Source organism: Hoplias malabaricus, chromosome 1 (genome assembly GCF_029633855.1).
Source record: "Hoplias malabaricus isolate fHopMal1 chromosome 1, fHopMal1.hap1, whole genome shotgun sequence".
NCBI classification, from domain to species: Eukaryota; Metazoa; Chordata; class Actinopteri; order Characiformes; family Erythrinidae; genus Hoplias; species Hoplias malabaricus.
In genome coordinates this window covers 50,546,486-50,562,418 of record NC_089800.1, presented here as the reverse complement: position 1 = coordinate 50,562,418, position 15,933 = coordinate 50,546,486, and the positions used below count along the sequence as shown (strand labels likewise).

The 15,933-nt window shown below is 42.0% G+C and overlaps 2 protein-coding genes across 4 annotated transcripts in view; one reads left to right on the top strand and one right to left on the bottom strand.

The window, feature by feature from the left end:
* Positions 1-3,220, bottom strand: part of col4a4 (collagen, type IV, alpha 4) — a 70,819-nt gene extending 67,599 nt beyond the window's left edge. The window contains exons 1-3 of one of the 3 annotated variants that reach the window (XM_066666214.1): positions 3,091-3,220; positions 1,979-2,228; positions 1,190-1,232 (exon numbers count right to left, since the gene is read on the bottom strand). In XM_066666214.1, coding sequence (XP_066522311.1) covers positions 1,190-1,232; positions 1,979-2,022 — 87 coding nt within the window. In that variant the 5' untranslated portion in view covers positions 2,023-2,228; positions 3,091-3,220. The remainder of the gene's footprint in view (positions 1-1,189; positions 1,233-1,978; positions 2,229-3,090) is intronic. The other 2 variants (XM_066666206.1, XM_066666222.1) reach the window with 2 other exon arrangements.
* A 179-nt stretch (positions 3,221-3,399) lies between these two features.
* Positions 3,400-15,933, top strand: part of col4a3 (collagen, type IV, alpha 3) — a 52,100-nt gene continuing 39,566 nt past the window's right edge. The window contains exon 1 of the mRNA XM_066666195.1: positions 3,400-3,705. Coding sequence (XP_066522292.1) covers positions 3,634-3,705 — 72 coding nt within the window. The 5' untranslated portion in view covers positions 3,400-3,633. The remainder of the gene's footprint in view (positions 3,706-15,933) is intronic.

Genomic DNA, 15,933 nt, shown 5'->3' with positions numbered 1-15,933 from the left:
GAGGATAAAGCCTCATGACTGTGAGCACAAAGTCGAGTGAAGTGTCTTCCGAATATTTTCTGTTTTCAGCTTCTTTCCTCTCTCTTTCAACACAAACTTAGCGCTAAACTCAAAGCTGTGGTGGGCTACTGGCCTTGTGCATTTTCCCCAACTGTTTTCAGAGCATGACATTAGTAGTCCGTGAGCTCCCACAGCGCCCCCCCTCTGTGGCTCTCTTAAATGCACATGAATGAACATGCACATGCCATTTGTCTCTCTCTCATTGCATTCCCTCCTCTTTCTTTCCTGTGCTCGATATTCAGCTGAATTGTTTATATTGAAGGAAGGGTTGTCAGCATACCATGCAGAGGAGACAGCCATCCATGCAAACCATGTTCTTTCTCTGCTGCTGAAAGAACGCACATATCTGCTTCCATCTTCCCTCATGAGTAATGTTCTGTATCCAGCTGTGGCTCTGGGCTGCTATCAGAGAGAGCCACAGATATCTAGCCTTACCTCTGCTTTTACACAGGGTCACCAAGTACAGCAGAACTACTGCGTAGACATGATCACTAACAGTGATAGAGTTACAGGAACAGACACTTACAACTCGTTAACACTCAGGATGTGCCATAATTTCAGATTAATATTCACAACTATAATGTAACCATCAGAAATAATTAACCCTTAGACATTCTCCATCAAATATATCTCAGTTCTTCAAACAGCCTGTCCACAGGGGCAATCTTTTTATCGCATATGCCTTCATAAGTCTCGGGGATCATGTGCCACTGGGCTTCAAAGGCATTTCCAAACTTCTAAAGGCCTACAGGGCCCTACCATCGATATCTGATTAAAACTGGTTATTTATTTTTATATTTTTTTTTACCAGAATGCACTCCAACACTGTCATCTCCATCCATAAACATCTTATCAGCAAACCATGGAAATCACTCAGGTGTCACTCCAGCCAGCATAAAGCTTATATGTTTCTCCAACCTGTATTTTTTAACTTCTATCAGAACGTGTTAAAACACAGAGACGGCGGAGCATTGGGAACAGTCGTCACTATCTGAACAGGCATCACATACATTTCAACGACCAATACTGACTCGCTTTATATACATTTAACTCTCACACCATTGTTGGAAAGTTTCCTCAAGCAAGAACAGACCTTCTGAAAGACCAAAAGAGAAAGTGAAACACCCACCCCTTGCACAGTCTGTCTGGAAACATGTGTCAGGAGAAGCCACCTGCAGAAACACAGGGGAGAAAGAAAAGAAGATTAGAGGAAATATGTTTGATATATTTAACATATTTACACAGATATGAGTGAATAGTGAAGGTTGATCAATGCTCAGACACTGATCAAATCAGTTCTTAGTTCGGGGTACATTACACATATCTTTTGAAATATATATTACACACACACACACACACACACACATATATATATATATATATATCATGACTGTCTTAAACATGCATCTCCAAAATAGTAACTTCACAGGAGATGAACAATATACTTACATTTAAATGGAAGTCATTGTCAGAAGGTATTTTAATTATGATTAATATTTTGTTAATTATTATAACAATTAATTAATTCGTAATTTTGGAGCATTTCTTTTGGTCCATTTATCATGACATTTTCACACAGTGTGAGGGACACATGCTTTGTTCAAATGGTGTAGTAAACTAAACGTTCAGAAACATGGAGATACATGTTTTTTTCTTTGGACCGTGACAGAGAGAAGGCTAGTGATACTGTGACCTATTATATAAGCTCTTAGAATGTAATATTCCAGGTTACACTGCCCCGCCTGGCCTTAAATCTTATTGAATTCATGCTCAGAATGACTTTTCAAAGCAATCTACTGTAAAATCATGTTATTCCAAATATCTGGGATACAGTCATGAGTTTCTAAAACATCTGCAAACCACTGTAGCCACCATAAATGTCTGGATATGAGAGCACTGCAGGTCAAAGTTAACTCACCAGAGAGGGAGGCTGACCCAGGCAATCCGGCGGGGGCGTGTCATCTCACCCCCCACTCAGGGCGTGTTCCTGAACGTGCCCTCGATCTCTGCAAGTGTTTGTCTGCTGGGGCCAGGTCTGTAGCTCTGCCCTTTGACCTCCTGGTGGACACTTCTGGGAGCGAAATTAGGACACTGCAATCAGTTCAGACAGAGGTTTCGGACAGGGGCGTTTTGCAAAGAGGGGTGCATGGATGGATGGATGGTTGAGGCTGAGAGAGAGAGAGAGGGGGGGAGAGGGAGAGGGAGAGAATAGATGGCACTGCTGCATGTCTGCGGCTTACTGGACTGGGACAAAGTTGATCTTTCCGGATCACTTATTTTCCCTGACACACCAAAGTCAATGCTAACCAAACTGAGGTCTAAACCCACCTAAGGTACCAAAGATGCCTAGACAAGATACGGTAAATGAGACTAGAGTCCGAAACAATACTCTACCTCCAGTTAAATCTCAGAGAGAAGAGTGTTAGGGCGCCCTGTAAATATCTGCTGAAATGTTGACTGTTTTTATTGAATGGATCAATACTTTACACAATGGTGCTATTGGTAAACTCGCGATTTGTGGCATGTGCTTATAAATGTTTGTGTGTGTGTGTGTGTGTGTGTGTGTGTCTACTCTCACTGAAAACCATCATCTCTTTCCTTTCCCGGGCTTATAGCCCCTCAGTGAAGGGAACTGAACTGACTCCAGTGGTAAAAGGCTGATATAGTTATGGACCTCAGCTTATGGAGCTTCAGTTCTGACAGACCACCTTAAAATGACTAGAGTTTAATAGAAGACAAATAAGAGCACCACAGGTTATAACTGGATCCACCGTATTTCTCTGGACATAAAAACGCTAAACTATAGTTTACGTTAATATTCCCTTCACAACAGCGCCACTTTGGACAGACTTTGGAATAAAAACCCTATCTGCTTCTCTAAACTCAACTGAACTAAACCCTACACTTCCCAGAGCCTCCCAGAAGGAGCCAGGGTCCGTGTTGGACGCAGTGGTTGGAGGACTGAAGTTTCGAGCCCGTTACAAACATCACCCTCTGTGTAAGCTCCCAAACAGGAAAAGGCGCCCTTACCTTGTCTGCCCGCGCTGGTCGCTGATTGTACATCAACACGGGATATAAAACCACATCCGGAGGCGAAGGTACACTCGCAAAACTTTTAACAGAAACACGGCGAAGGTTTAACTGTCACAAAAAAAAGGCTCGAGCACTAACACACTAACGCCGCCCATCTTGCCTCCGTAGAAATGAGCGCTCGTGACGCAAGGATTACGGCACGAGACGCACTCTGCAGCAAGAGAAGCCCCACTGAAACATAACTGTCTTTGTCACATTAACCTCGGGCTCCCGTACTCTCGCATTCATCCTGTATTCCATGCCCGCTCCTTGCTTTGACCATGTTAGGGTTTCGGTAAAGCGATGGCCGCTCTTTTACGCGCGCCAGGTTTTGGTGCTGGTAAATAACGCGCTGGGCTTTGGAGACACCCCCAGGATCTACCGCGGGCAGCCCCAAGACTGTGTAGCCGGTGGCAGACTGCGGGAAAGGGGGTAAACCGTTATCCCTCAGAGGGGACACGCGGGTTTCTTGAGGGACCTTTGGCGACGGAACCACGTGCCATGGCGCGAGCGGCTGTGCTTGGAATAACGCTGCTGCTCCTGGGGCTCGCGCCGCTCGCCGATGCTGAGGGGGTAGGTGTGACTCAGAAAAATGTTACATTGTAAAATGTCGGTCTCAACCTCCAGGACTTTAACGTTGTTTGTATTTCACTCAGAAGGAGTAAGAGGCGCAGGTTTAGTGAAGGTTTCGAAGAATTTGGGAAGGGTTTGAAGAGTTCGAGAAACAGAACTCTTTCTCATGTTTCTTTCAGGTTAAACTCTTTCAGTTTTATGAGACGAGGAGGTGAAAAGGAACGGGGAGTTGACTCTAAGTGAGGAATTTCTCTCCCTGTAAACAGCAGTCGTTAACTTTCAGTCTTCTGTGAGAAATAATAGTGTAAAAACCTTAAAACGAACTGGGAATGACGAATGTGTTGGAGTTTAAAGGGAGGGACATAAACCAACACCTCTTCACTGTACGGTGTATTGGGTGCAATGTGATGCGGAGCGAGGTCGTGTTCTAAACCCGAACCTGTTGCGTGTGTGTGTGTGGGGGGGGGCTGTATTGGGCGTGACGTCACACGTGTCACTGTAGACGTCTGTCCGAGCGCTGTCTCGACTCTTGAGATGATCTGAGTGGACAGATGTTTTCAGTCAAGGTCAAAACTGGACCTGCCCCACTGATGTTAATGAGTGATTCTTCAGCTGGGGGACATCTGATGGTGAAAACGGAAACCTGTCATTACTATTATCCACTGTCTTTAGCGTCACAACCATGTGTGTGCTGGTAATGACAGGATGCGGTGATGATGCTTTTCAGTAGAGGTGCACGATATTATCAGATGTATATTGGTATCGGCAGATATTACTGATTTTTTTAAAGATTATTATCATTGATATTTCAAACTGAAAATTGCTGAGAGGTTTATTTTATGCTGGAAGAAGTCTGGGTGACACGTTTTTTAATTTAAGAGAAAAGTCTGATACATGCATAAAAAATAACAAACTGGGCTCAGATTCTTTCACCTCTGACAATGTGGAGTTACATAAAGGCAAAGCTGAAGCTCTTATATCTGTAGTACAACTTTGTTGAACATGTCTCTTGGCATTTATAATCTTTTGCTTTAGGCTAACAATAATTTGTTCATTATTATTAATTAAAAAAAAAAACTAATAGTCTGTGACCAGTCTCTGTAACATCTGGATGATGTTCCATCTTTTACTGGGCGTTTCCATTTAATCTCCTTGTCGCAAACGAATGTCCAGCATTATTTCTATTGAATAAATTAATTGCAGTATATGCACACAATTCATACAAATGAATTACAGACTTCAGAGTAGTCTCTTTTGCTTCTGTATTGGTTTTGATGGTGTGATGCTATTACGCTCTTGTTCAGACTCATAGAGGCCCATATGGTTATTTATTTATTTCTTATATTTCATCCTGATTGGTTGGTTGATGTTAAGCCCCATTTCCGGACACGAGACAGCACTGAGAAATGTTGAGGACCTTTTTGTTTCTGTATTCAAACACAGACACACAATAGACACAAGAAAGCAGTAAAAGCCATTTATGATGTCGACCATTTTCTTGACCAGGCTGTTGTAAGTGATTTATTAGTGACCCTGTTTACTCTCATCCTGGCCCCTGCAGACACACACATTGTAAAGCACTCAAAGGCATCTCAGTAAAACGGCCTCGGCTGCTTCAGGTGGGATGTGCATCTGTTTTCTGGCTGCAGTGAAAGTGGAAATAAAAAAAGAGGAGGATTGATGCTGTGGCTTAGGGCTTTCTCTCAGCGTCTAAGGGTGTGTGGGGGGCAGGTTTTGAAGAAGCTCCTCTGTCTGGCTGTGACTCCACTGAGGGTGACGGTGGCCCAGCTGTGAAAGGATTTTCAGCGAAGAACAGGTTATGTTTTTTATCCCAGCTACTGCTCCCAGGACCCTGAGTGATGCACTCAACTTCGGTTTACTCCCTGCATTATTCTCTCTCCCAGATGATAAACTAAATCCTACATTTGGAGGCAGTGAGGGGCCTGTGGCTACTGGTTGGAAACATATTAAGTCGTCTTAAAAATCTTTAGTGAATGCTTTAAAACAGTGAAGTTTTTCACGTCATGCAATCTGCATTATTTACTCCTCAGTCTAAGCATTAGTCCTCTGCCTAGTTCTCAGTGTAGTCCTTAATGTAGTCCTCATTCTAGGCATAAGTCTAGTGCTCAGTTTAGTCCTCTGTCTAGTCATTAGTTTAGTCCTCAGTGTAGTCCTCTGTCTAGGCTTTAGTCTAGGCATTAGTCTAGTCCTCATTCTAGGCATCAGTGTAATCCTTAGTGTAGTCCTTAGTGTAGTCCTCATTCTAGGCATAAGTCTAGTCCTCAGTTTAGTCCTCTGTCTAGTCATTAGTTTAGTCCTCAGTGTAGTCCTCTGTTTAGGCCTTAGTCTAGTCCTCAGTCCAGTCCTCAGTGTAGTCCTTAGTGTAGTCCTCATTCTAGGCATCAGTCTAGTCCTCAGTGTAGTCCTCAGTCTAGGCATTAGTCTAGTCCTCAGTGTAGTCCCCTGTGTAATCCTCAGTCTAGGCATTAGTCTAGTCATCAGTCTAGTCCTTAATGTAGTCCTCATTCTGGGCATTAGTCTAGTCCTCAATGTAGTCCTTAGTATAGTCCTCATTCTAGGCATCAGTCTATTCCTCAGTGTAGTCCCCTGTGTAGTCCTCAGTCTAGGCATTAGTCTAGTCCTTAGTGTACTCCTCTGTCTAGGCATCAGTCTAGTCCTCGGTGTAGTCCTCAGTCTAGGCATTAGTCTGGTCCTCAGTCTAGTCCTCAGTCTAGTCCTAAATGTGGTCCTCAGTCCTGTTTAGTCGTGTGTCTAGTCCTCAGTGTAGTCCTCAGTCCTGTCTAGTTCTCAGTCTAGGGGACTGGTGATTTTGCCTTAACTGAGTGTTTATTGATGTGTTCGAGTTGAGAGTGTGTGTTATTTATTATGTTTGATCAGTGTAATCACATTCAGATCTTTTCTTCACACACACACACACACACACACACACACACACACACACACACACACGCACACTCTATCAGACAATCAGACATCTGTTAATGCAGGCTCTGTCTCGTCTTCCTACTACTGTCAGTGCTGTACTGGCCTTTTCTAGTGGGATTTTATTTTATATAATGTCAGTGAGATCTGAATTTACATGTGTCTTTTAGTTAATACCATGATGTGAATGTGTGCATGCACATGTGTGTGTGTGTGTGTGTGTGTGTGTGTGTGTGTGTGTGAGTAGAAGTTCTGTGAGGTGTGTTGGAGATGCTCTCTGCTCTGAGCTGTGTAGGAAATGTTAAGAATGCACCTGAGAAACGACAGGAATGTTATGGAGGAAATGACCGGGCCACAGACGCCCGTGGCAACAAATATGATGAAGGAAAGATAAGAAAAGACAGGAACGAAGTTCAAGAACAAGAGTGTTCAGATCACGGTTGCTCTGTACTTTTTTAAATGAAATTGCTGGAAAGGACTCTCCTCCGAGCTGCACCTCGTCTCCTCCTTTGCTCACAGTTAGACCCTAATCCCACATCCCGGCCGTAGCCTGTGTGATTTTAGCCACTATTCAGCTCATTGTCTTGATACGGCTGTTGACTCAGGGGTGTTCTATTCACACAAAGCCTCCAGGACCCACTGACGCCCCCCGGGGGATTTAGCGAGGCAGCACCAACCCTGCCGCGTTTGTCTTTCTGCGTGGTTTAACCAGTCAAGAGGCCCGAATGAGCCAGGCTGCAGGAAGTCAAAGCTGATGGTTGCTGGTGTGTATGCATGTATGTGAGTGTGTGTGTGTGTTTGCGTGCGTGCATTGGTGGGTAGGGGGATTTGTATGCTGGGAAGATGTGGTTTAAGGGTTGACCAGGGTGGAGGGGTCATGCGTTGTGTGTATGTGTGTTATTCTCAGACACTTCATATCTATCCAGCCTAATTTTACACTCAGAATCTCAGAATTTTACTTACAGAATCTCAGGAATCTTTCCTGAAACAGTAGCGCGCACTGCGGAAAAAACACTAAAATTATCTGTTCACATGGAATTACACTCTGAGATACTCTGGGAATAATTACCCCATGTTCACAGGCTAAACAAATCCCATGTGAATAGGGCATAAAACAGGTAAATATTAGTGTTGTGTAGGATTTGATGCTGCAAAAATGGAAGAGTTTTTAAACCTCGACAGCCCATTGTCCTGCACAGTGTAGTGCCCTCCACTCCCAACACACCTGATCTGGCTAATCATGTTAACAGTGGTGCACTGGTGTGTGTTAATGTGTAGCGCAGGAAGACTCCAGGATCAGCTTTGGCACACATCACAATACACAACCAATTTTAAAGGTCATTAAATGTCTTGGGGTCCTGTTTTAAACCCTGCCCTCGAGTCACTGTTTTAAGGAGTGTGGTGTTCTCCCTGTGTCTGTGTGGGTTTCCTCTGGGTGCTCAGGTTTCCTCTCACGGTCCAAACACACACGCTGGTAGATCATGAAGGACATATGATATTGTCCACACTAGTGAGTGTGTGAGTGACTGTGTGAGAATCCTTGGGCAAACAAACACTAGATACAAATATGTGTCAAATTACATAATCCAACTCCTAACAAAGCTCATCTGGGCTGTTTCTCATCGTACCCCTGACCCAAAGTCCTCTCCTGATTAAATCTGGGTGGGACACAGTATGCAGAGCATGGGGTCACCAGATTTTGGCCGTGACATTGTTATGGCTATAAAAGCGGTTCTTAATGTGTTACCTGAAAGATATCTTGGCGAAGTTTAGAGATTTCTTTCCTCATTGGTGAGATGCTCTGCTGATAACGATATTTTTTTCTGGCTCACTAGTTTTGACTTCAGTTCACTAGTTTTTTAGATTGATGTCTGATTTTCAGATTATTCCCAGCCTTTAACTGGCCGCTGTTCTCAGCTGTATGTGCAGATCAACTCAATCTAAGCCAGTGAGAATGTATTCACAGTGAAATAACTCCAGATCATATTCGATTCAAGAGTCAATAATGAATCACTAGTCAGCTTCTACTGCAAACAAACATGCATCCGACCTGTACAAAGACAACGTACATATCGCTGTCCAGAGCAAAACACGTATCTCCATGTAAGTTGAGCGCTGCAGCTGCCCTTTACACTGTGTATAATGAATGGACCAATAAGAATGCTCCAGATTTACACAGAATAAAATCTAGTCTACACTGACTTCCATTGAAAATGAACTTTGGAGATAGATATGTTTCTTTGGACAGTGACGATATTAACTATTTTATCATAGCATTCTTTCATAGAATTCTTTGATAAGGAAATGTCTGTCAGAGCCATGGGGCATGACCTCAGGTCACATTCACCAAATGTGCTGAATCACTTTAGAGAAATGTGTTGGTGAAATAAAGTCAGGTCCCTCCATAAAATGACATATATATATTAAAATAATTAATTAAATAAAAGGACTGAATCAAAAGTAAGGTTTTGTAGGTCACTGCTTTATTTGTATTGGCCCTGAATCTTTATACAAGAATGAGCGAGTATATGTGTCTAGACCTGTGTTACACATCAGAAAAGAAAACTTTTATTGAATCATTTTGTTTTTGGATGAAGTCGTGGTAAAGAGGCTGTATTTACCGAGAGCAGGTAATAAATGTGCCTGCGGTCAGTGTTCATAGCTCATGTGTGAAACAAAACCATCTGATGTATGTTGATAAGAATGAGTCAAGTGTAATTACATATGTAAGCCCTTCGTGTTTAATAAAGTGTGTACGAATGGATGGCGTTTAGTTTGTTGATGTGCCAGTGCTTGTCAGGTACAGGAATTTTGCCTTGGCACATTTAGTGCTGTTTTTATCTAGAGCACAACATGAGGTGCACACAAGAGGAAATGATTAATAGAGCATCAATGTCACAGATCACAGAAAATAAAATCTTCACATCGTGTAGTTTAGGACTGAGTATCCACTGTGGAAAGTGTGCATATTTCTGCACTTAAGAAAACACTACATCCTCTAGAACCAAATTCAGCAGCACAGACTCTAACAACACACACACACACACACACCTACACGTCACCAACCTTGAAAAAGAAGGCACAGATTGCACCTGACTTTTTATGAGATTTGCATGTTTTATGTACCTCTCTAAATTCCTTTGTGTTTATCTTCCAGTATGTGATGGTAGGGCTGTGAATGCTGACTGATAAAGGCTTTAATTACATCTTTAATTTAGTATTCATCTAAATAAATAACAGATGAATAATAAAAAAAACAAAAGGTTTCGTTATAAACTAGGGCTGTAACAATATGCTCTGCCTGCGATGTGATTTGGTACAAGATGCTGGGTTCACGTACAATTTTCTTCCAATACTTTATTTATTTATTTATTTATATTTTGGGTCACAAAGTGAAACTGAAGCAAATTATAGCAAAGTTTTCTTTTATTCCTCTTCAAATAAACTACAAAATAACGTAAATGTGTGTATCTTATTTTGTGTAAAAACTGAAATAAAATTTTAAAACAAATCCCACATCATACAAATAAACAAAAGACAAATAATAATAATAATAATAAAAATCTCCTCAAATAAATAAACCAAGGCTTGGCCTGTGCTCGTTCCAGGCATGGAATTTACTTTTTCTTTCTTTCTTTCTTTTTTTTAAAGAAATATTAGCATATTTTCATGTAGAAGCAGAGAGACTATGTCCCCTCCTGTTGAAAAACCAATTCTCTAGGGACAGAGGTGGAAGGTATGGAAAAATATGCTTTTGCTAGAGGTGAAACTACTGAGATACTACTGAGGGTCTCAGCCAGTTTTAGTTTTGTTTCTTTGTAAAGTGCTGGCGGTACAGTTTGGCTAAAGGGCAGGTGGGAAGGAGTGTAATATTTAGGGTCCAGTGTGTTGACGAACTGTTGAAATCCCCAATTTTTAACTATGAAAAATGGCCTAATATCATTTGCCATGAAAATGCACCTCGTAATTCTTTGGCTCTCACACTTGTTTGTGTGAGTGGTTGTGTAAATGTGTTTTTCGCCCAGGTGAGTGTGACCGGAGCTTCTCGCTGTGGGGCCTGTTGCACTAAACAGTGTAGAACTTTCTTATTTCGCTTATTTAAAATCTTCTCTGTTCCTCCAGCACCAGTCGATGAAATAAGCGAAATAAATCCTGAAATATCACTGTTTATAAGCACAGCTGGCCAGCTAACAGGCACTGGGGATTTAGCACTCCACAGCATCCAAATGAGGCTCAAATTACACACATATGTATAGATAAAGCCTCATACCCGTGAGCATAAACTGGAGTGAAGGGTGTTCAGTATTTTGTCTGTTTTGAGCTTCTTTCCTCTCTCTTTTAACTCAAACTCACAACTGTGGTGGGCTACTGGGCTTGTGTATTTTCCCCACCCATTTTCAGAGTGTGACACCAGCAGTCAGTGAGCTCCCACAGCGCCCCCTCCCTGTGGCTTTTAAAATGCACATAAATGAACGTTTTGGCCTTTTACTCAGAGACCTGACAGAAATATGTCTCAAACACGTCATAAATACTCTATTATCTCTATATACTCTATTACCGTTATTCTGCACAACCCCACTGCTTCCACCTCTAGCAGAAGCAAATCTTTCCCTACCTGTCACCTCTGTCGCTAGTGCCCTAGTGAAAGGGTTTTTTCAACAGCAGGGGACATAGTTAGTGCCCAGGGATCTCTGCTTTTGCATGAATATATGTTAATATTCTTTTAAAAATTCCCAAGCTTTTATTTGAGGAGAATTTCTTTATTTGTATTTTTTTATTTATTTATATGATTTGTTTTAAAGTTTTTAGACAAAAAAGGGGACTGTGCAGCATTGTTTTCCAAACCTACCTCACAAATATAAGGGATTAAGACATGCACAACATAAAATAATTTGTAGATTATTTGAGGAGGAATAAAAGAAAACTTTTCTTTAATTTTACTTAAGTTGCATTTTTTTACTCAAACTAAATAAATAAATAAAATAAACATTGGGAGTGTATCGTTACATACCACTGAGCACAAAGTCGAGTGAAGTGTCTTCTGAGTATTTTGTCTGTTATGAGCTTCCTTCCTCTCTCTTTTAACTCAAACTCAATGCTAAACTAACAACAGCAGTGGGCTACGGGGCTTGTATTTTTTCTCCACCCGCTTTCAGCAGTCAGTGAGCTCCTACAGCGCCCCCGCCCTGTAGCTCTCTTAAATGTCAATTAGTTCAATTTTGTCCTTATACTTAGACAAAGAAGAGAAAATTGACACACCCAATACATATCATAATTTTGAGATACTGTTCACATTCATAAATACAGCGGTGCACAGTATTACTGTTATAACACTCAACCCTACTCCCTCTGTTCCTCGCTCTGTAGCGCCCTATTACAGGGAACTGGTTAGAGAACTGTGGAAATAAAAAGCAAGATGATGTAACCCAGCAGTAAAAAGGATTTTAAATGTGTTCAAACTGTACATTTGTTTACATTTTACGATGTACACTGACTGCTCGAGCTTCCTGCGAGACCTGCTCAGATCGGGAGTAGTGGACAATGAACACAAGACTGAATCTTAGGTCTTATGCACAGTGATGTACATGTTTTGTGATGTCCATTTAGAAGCCAATTTAGACAAAATGTGTGTGTGTGTGTGTGTGTGTGTGTGTGTGTGTGTGTGTGTGTGTGTGTGTGTGTGTGTTTGTGTGTATGTGCACACATGCGAGTCTGTAAGCGAATATGTTTAGGGCGTGTTTTTCCTACTAAAAGCCTGTATATCGTGGGTGTCTGTAATGCTAGAGCATACTTGATGAAATGGAATTCAATTACTGTGTGTGTGTGTGTGTGTGGGTGTGTGTGTGTGTGTGTGTGTGTGTGTGTGTGTGTGTGTGCGTGCCCATGGCACTCTGGGTTTATTTGTCCAGACGTGACTGAACGTGAATTCACCTGCATACTGGCAGCGCTCTTTGTTCACACTGCTGTTGTGGACGCAGTAGGAGCTGCAGGGGCTTTGAAGCTTGGCCATGCTTTCACGCTTTTCTAAAGGTAGCTGCTTGATCAGCAGGCGCTCCAGCTGAAATACTGGGTTTAGTAATGCAGGGATCGTTTAGCAGGCCAGTGTGTGTGTGTTTGAGCGAGAGAGAGTGTGTGTGTGTGTGTGTGAGAGAGAGAGAGAGAGAGAGAGAGAGAGAGAGAGAGAGAGAGAGAAAGAGAGAGAGAGAGACCACAGTAAAAGAGGTGTTCTCCTAAAAGATCTCTACATTAGTGAACACAGAGTTTGAGAAGTGAGAGATCTTCACTGTGTCTCCGAGAAGAACAGAGAAGAAAATTTGTGGCCTTGTAAAACTGAGAGAAACAGAACTAATGGTTTTTCTTTCTTTTTTTGTGGTGTGTTTACAGATGCAAAATATGTTAAATCATCTTAATTTCTCAGACGATTACAGAAGCAAAGAATCAAATCATTCAAAATCATTTTGCTTATATGTAAAACCGACCAATCAGGGACAACCAAACACTGTGCCCTGAACATGACCACACCCATAACTGCCACTCTACATTCAGCTCTCAAAATTAAAGCTAGATCTTCCTGGTTATAAAAACAGCCCCGGATCTTAAATCATAGAAAATAATCCATTTAAATCAGAGTCATATTATTGTCTGAAATCCCAATCCCATATTTACCCAAAATCATTAAGGCCTACCTTTATCCAGTGTATTTACAAACAGAATTTGGTTCATCGTCTTGTTTCCAACCCAGAATCATCCAAAATCAGTTCATAATGCAGAGTTATGGATGATCCTCAGAGAGATGAGAAACAGAACATGTGTTTGCCTCTCTAACCGACTGAGGCAGCTGTCAGTGAGACTCCCCACTGGGAAAGTGGAGAAGGAATAGACTGTCACATGGAGAAGAGTAAAGGAACCTCCAGTCCATCACGTGGCATCACTCACTCACACCTGTGGACACGTTTGAATAGTCTCTCCACTTACCGAAGTAGGTTTGGACTGTGGGAGGACAGTGGAGCACCTGGAGGAAACCCACACAGATACAGGGAGGACACACTGTCCTGGGTTTGTAGTTTCAATCCCCACCTCGGGTCACTGTCTGTAAGGAGTGTGGTGTGTGTTCTCCCTGTGTCTGTGTGGGTTTCCTCCCACAGTCCAAACCCGCGGTCATAGGTAGAACAGCTGTGTAAAACTGTGTATAAGGTGTGTTCCTGCTTGTTGCCCAGTGTTTTGGGGTCAGCTTCAGACACAATGTAACTCTGAAGAGGAAAAAGTGGCTACGGAAAATGAATGAATGATTGTCTGAAGAATCTCTGTGGAATAATGGCTGTGTTTAATCACTGTAAAAATGCTTCACCACTTGTAAATGATCAAATAATATTTCAGCATTAAAACAGCATTGCATCCTTCAGCACAAGCATACGTTTTTTATATGCATCAGCTTTATTTTGCATTAATAAAAGGGGCTAGGATTTATACTTATATGAACTTTTTGTTTTAAATATCATTCTAAATGCTTGTGAGTTCAGGTCTGGAGATCAGGAGATTGGAAAATAATTAATCTGGCTCTGACTGAAAACGTGAGCTCATCAAGCTTTGGGAAAGACACTGGTGCATTGTGGGAAATGTATTCCCTGTAGTGAATGTGCATGGTGTGTTCTGTAGCTCTGCAGCAATCCTGGATAAAATCGAATATTTTCCTGTGTGATTTTAGTGGGTCAGCGGCCGCAGTGAGTTGTGTTTAACGGCTGTGACATGACTTTGGTGTTTTTTTTTTATATATATTACATTATTGAGAATTCCCCTGTGCTCTAACAGTGCTTCCTAGGCCCGGAGTCAGAGACGAACAAGCGTGGTAGGTTCAGTAAAACTGACAGGAACACACCAGTGTTAATTACATAATGACGGTGGTGGACTTTTTCAGGGAGTGCTGTGTCATGCCTGGAATGTCTAGGATGTTTAAAAGTGAAAAAATAGTGTTGACATCAGAAGAAAACAGCTTACACTCGCACACACCCACAAACACACACACACACATACAATCATAAGTTCACACAGGACACACAAAACACTTACATGTGTGCAGGGCATGTACTGCATGTGAAATGAAGATTTGTAAACAGACTAATGAAAGCTGCTAATAGAATCAGGGGTATGTTGGTACTCAGTGTGTTTTGTCAAAACCTATAACATAGCTCTCGTTACTGAGTATTGACTGATATACAAATGTATGTATTGTATCAGAACTGAATAAGTCTGATCAGTGCGTCCCTATTCCTAAGTGCATCATACTTTTACGAAAGTTAACAAAGCTGTAGCTGTTTAAATGATCTTTAGTTCTGAGAGAACCATTGAATACCACCACTGTCCAAAGAAAAACATTCATTCATTCATTATCTGTAACCCTTATCCAGTTCAGGGTTGCGGTGGGTCCTGAGGCTACATGGAATCATTGGGCGCAAGGCAGGAATACACCCTGGAGGGGGCGCCAGTCCTTCACAGGGCAACACACACACTCACACATTCACTCACACCTAGGGACACCTTTGAGTCGCTAGTCCACCTACCAACGTCTGTTTTTGGACTGTGGGAGGAAACTGGAGCACCCAGAAGAAACCCACACAGACACAGGGAGAACACACCACACGCCCCACAGACAGTGACCGGAGGAAACCCACGCAGACACAGGGCGAACACACCACACTCCTCACAGTGCACTCTCGGGCTGCATGAGTCTCACATATGGTCTTGTGTATTTTCACCACCCATTTTCATAGTGTGACATCAACAGTCAATGAACTCCTACAGCGCCTCCTTCCTATGGCTCTATTAATTGCACATAATGTCATAATTTTGAAATACCACTCTCATTTTTAAATACAGCAAATCCATATTTTAAAATACAGCAATATACCGTTATACCTCCCAACCCTAATAGAGATCCAGGTTTTTATTTGGATACAGATGATGTATATCTTTAATACACCAGGCTCTTATTGTACAAATGTGCTGAGCATTTTTTCTGTGCCTACTTTCACATGTGCTTCAGCTTTGTTATCTCCAATGGCCAATGAAAAGCATGAAACACAATGAACACTAAACAGAGAATGAAGAGCAACAGCTGATTATTGGTGTGTTGTGATTGCTGGGACCAGGACATCTGATACACTGGTATATTACTCAGTATTAACTGGTACGTTAAAGCAGCACTATGATCGCTGAGTGTAATTCCCTTTTACAGCACTGTCCTGAAATCAAGTGGGAGGGGGATTGAGCAGGTGATCTCCTACCTTA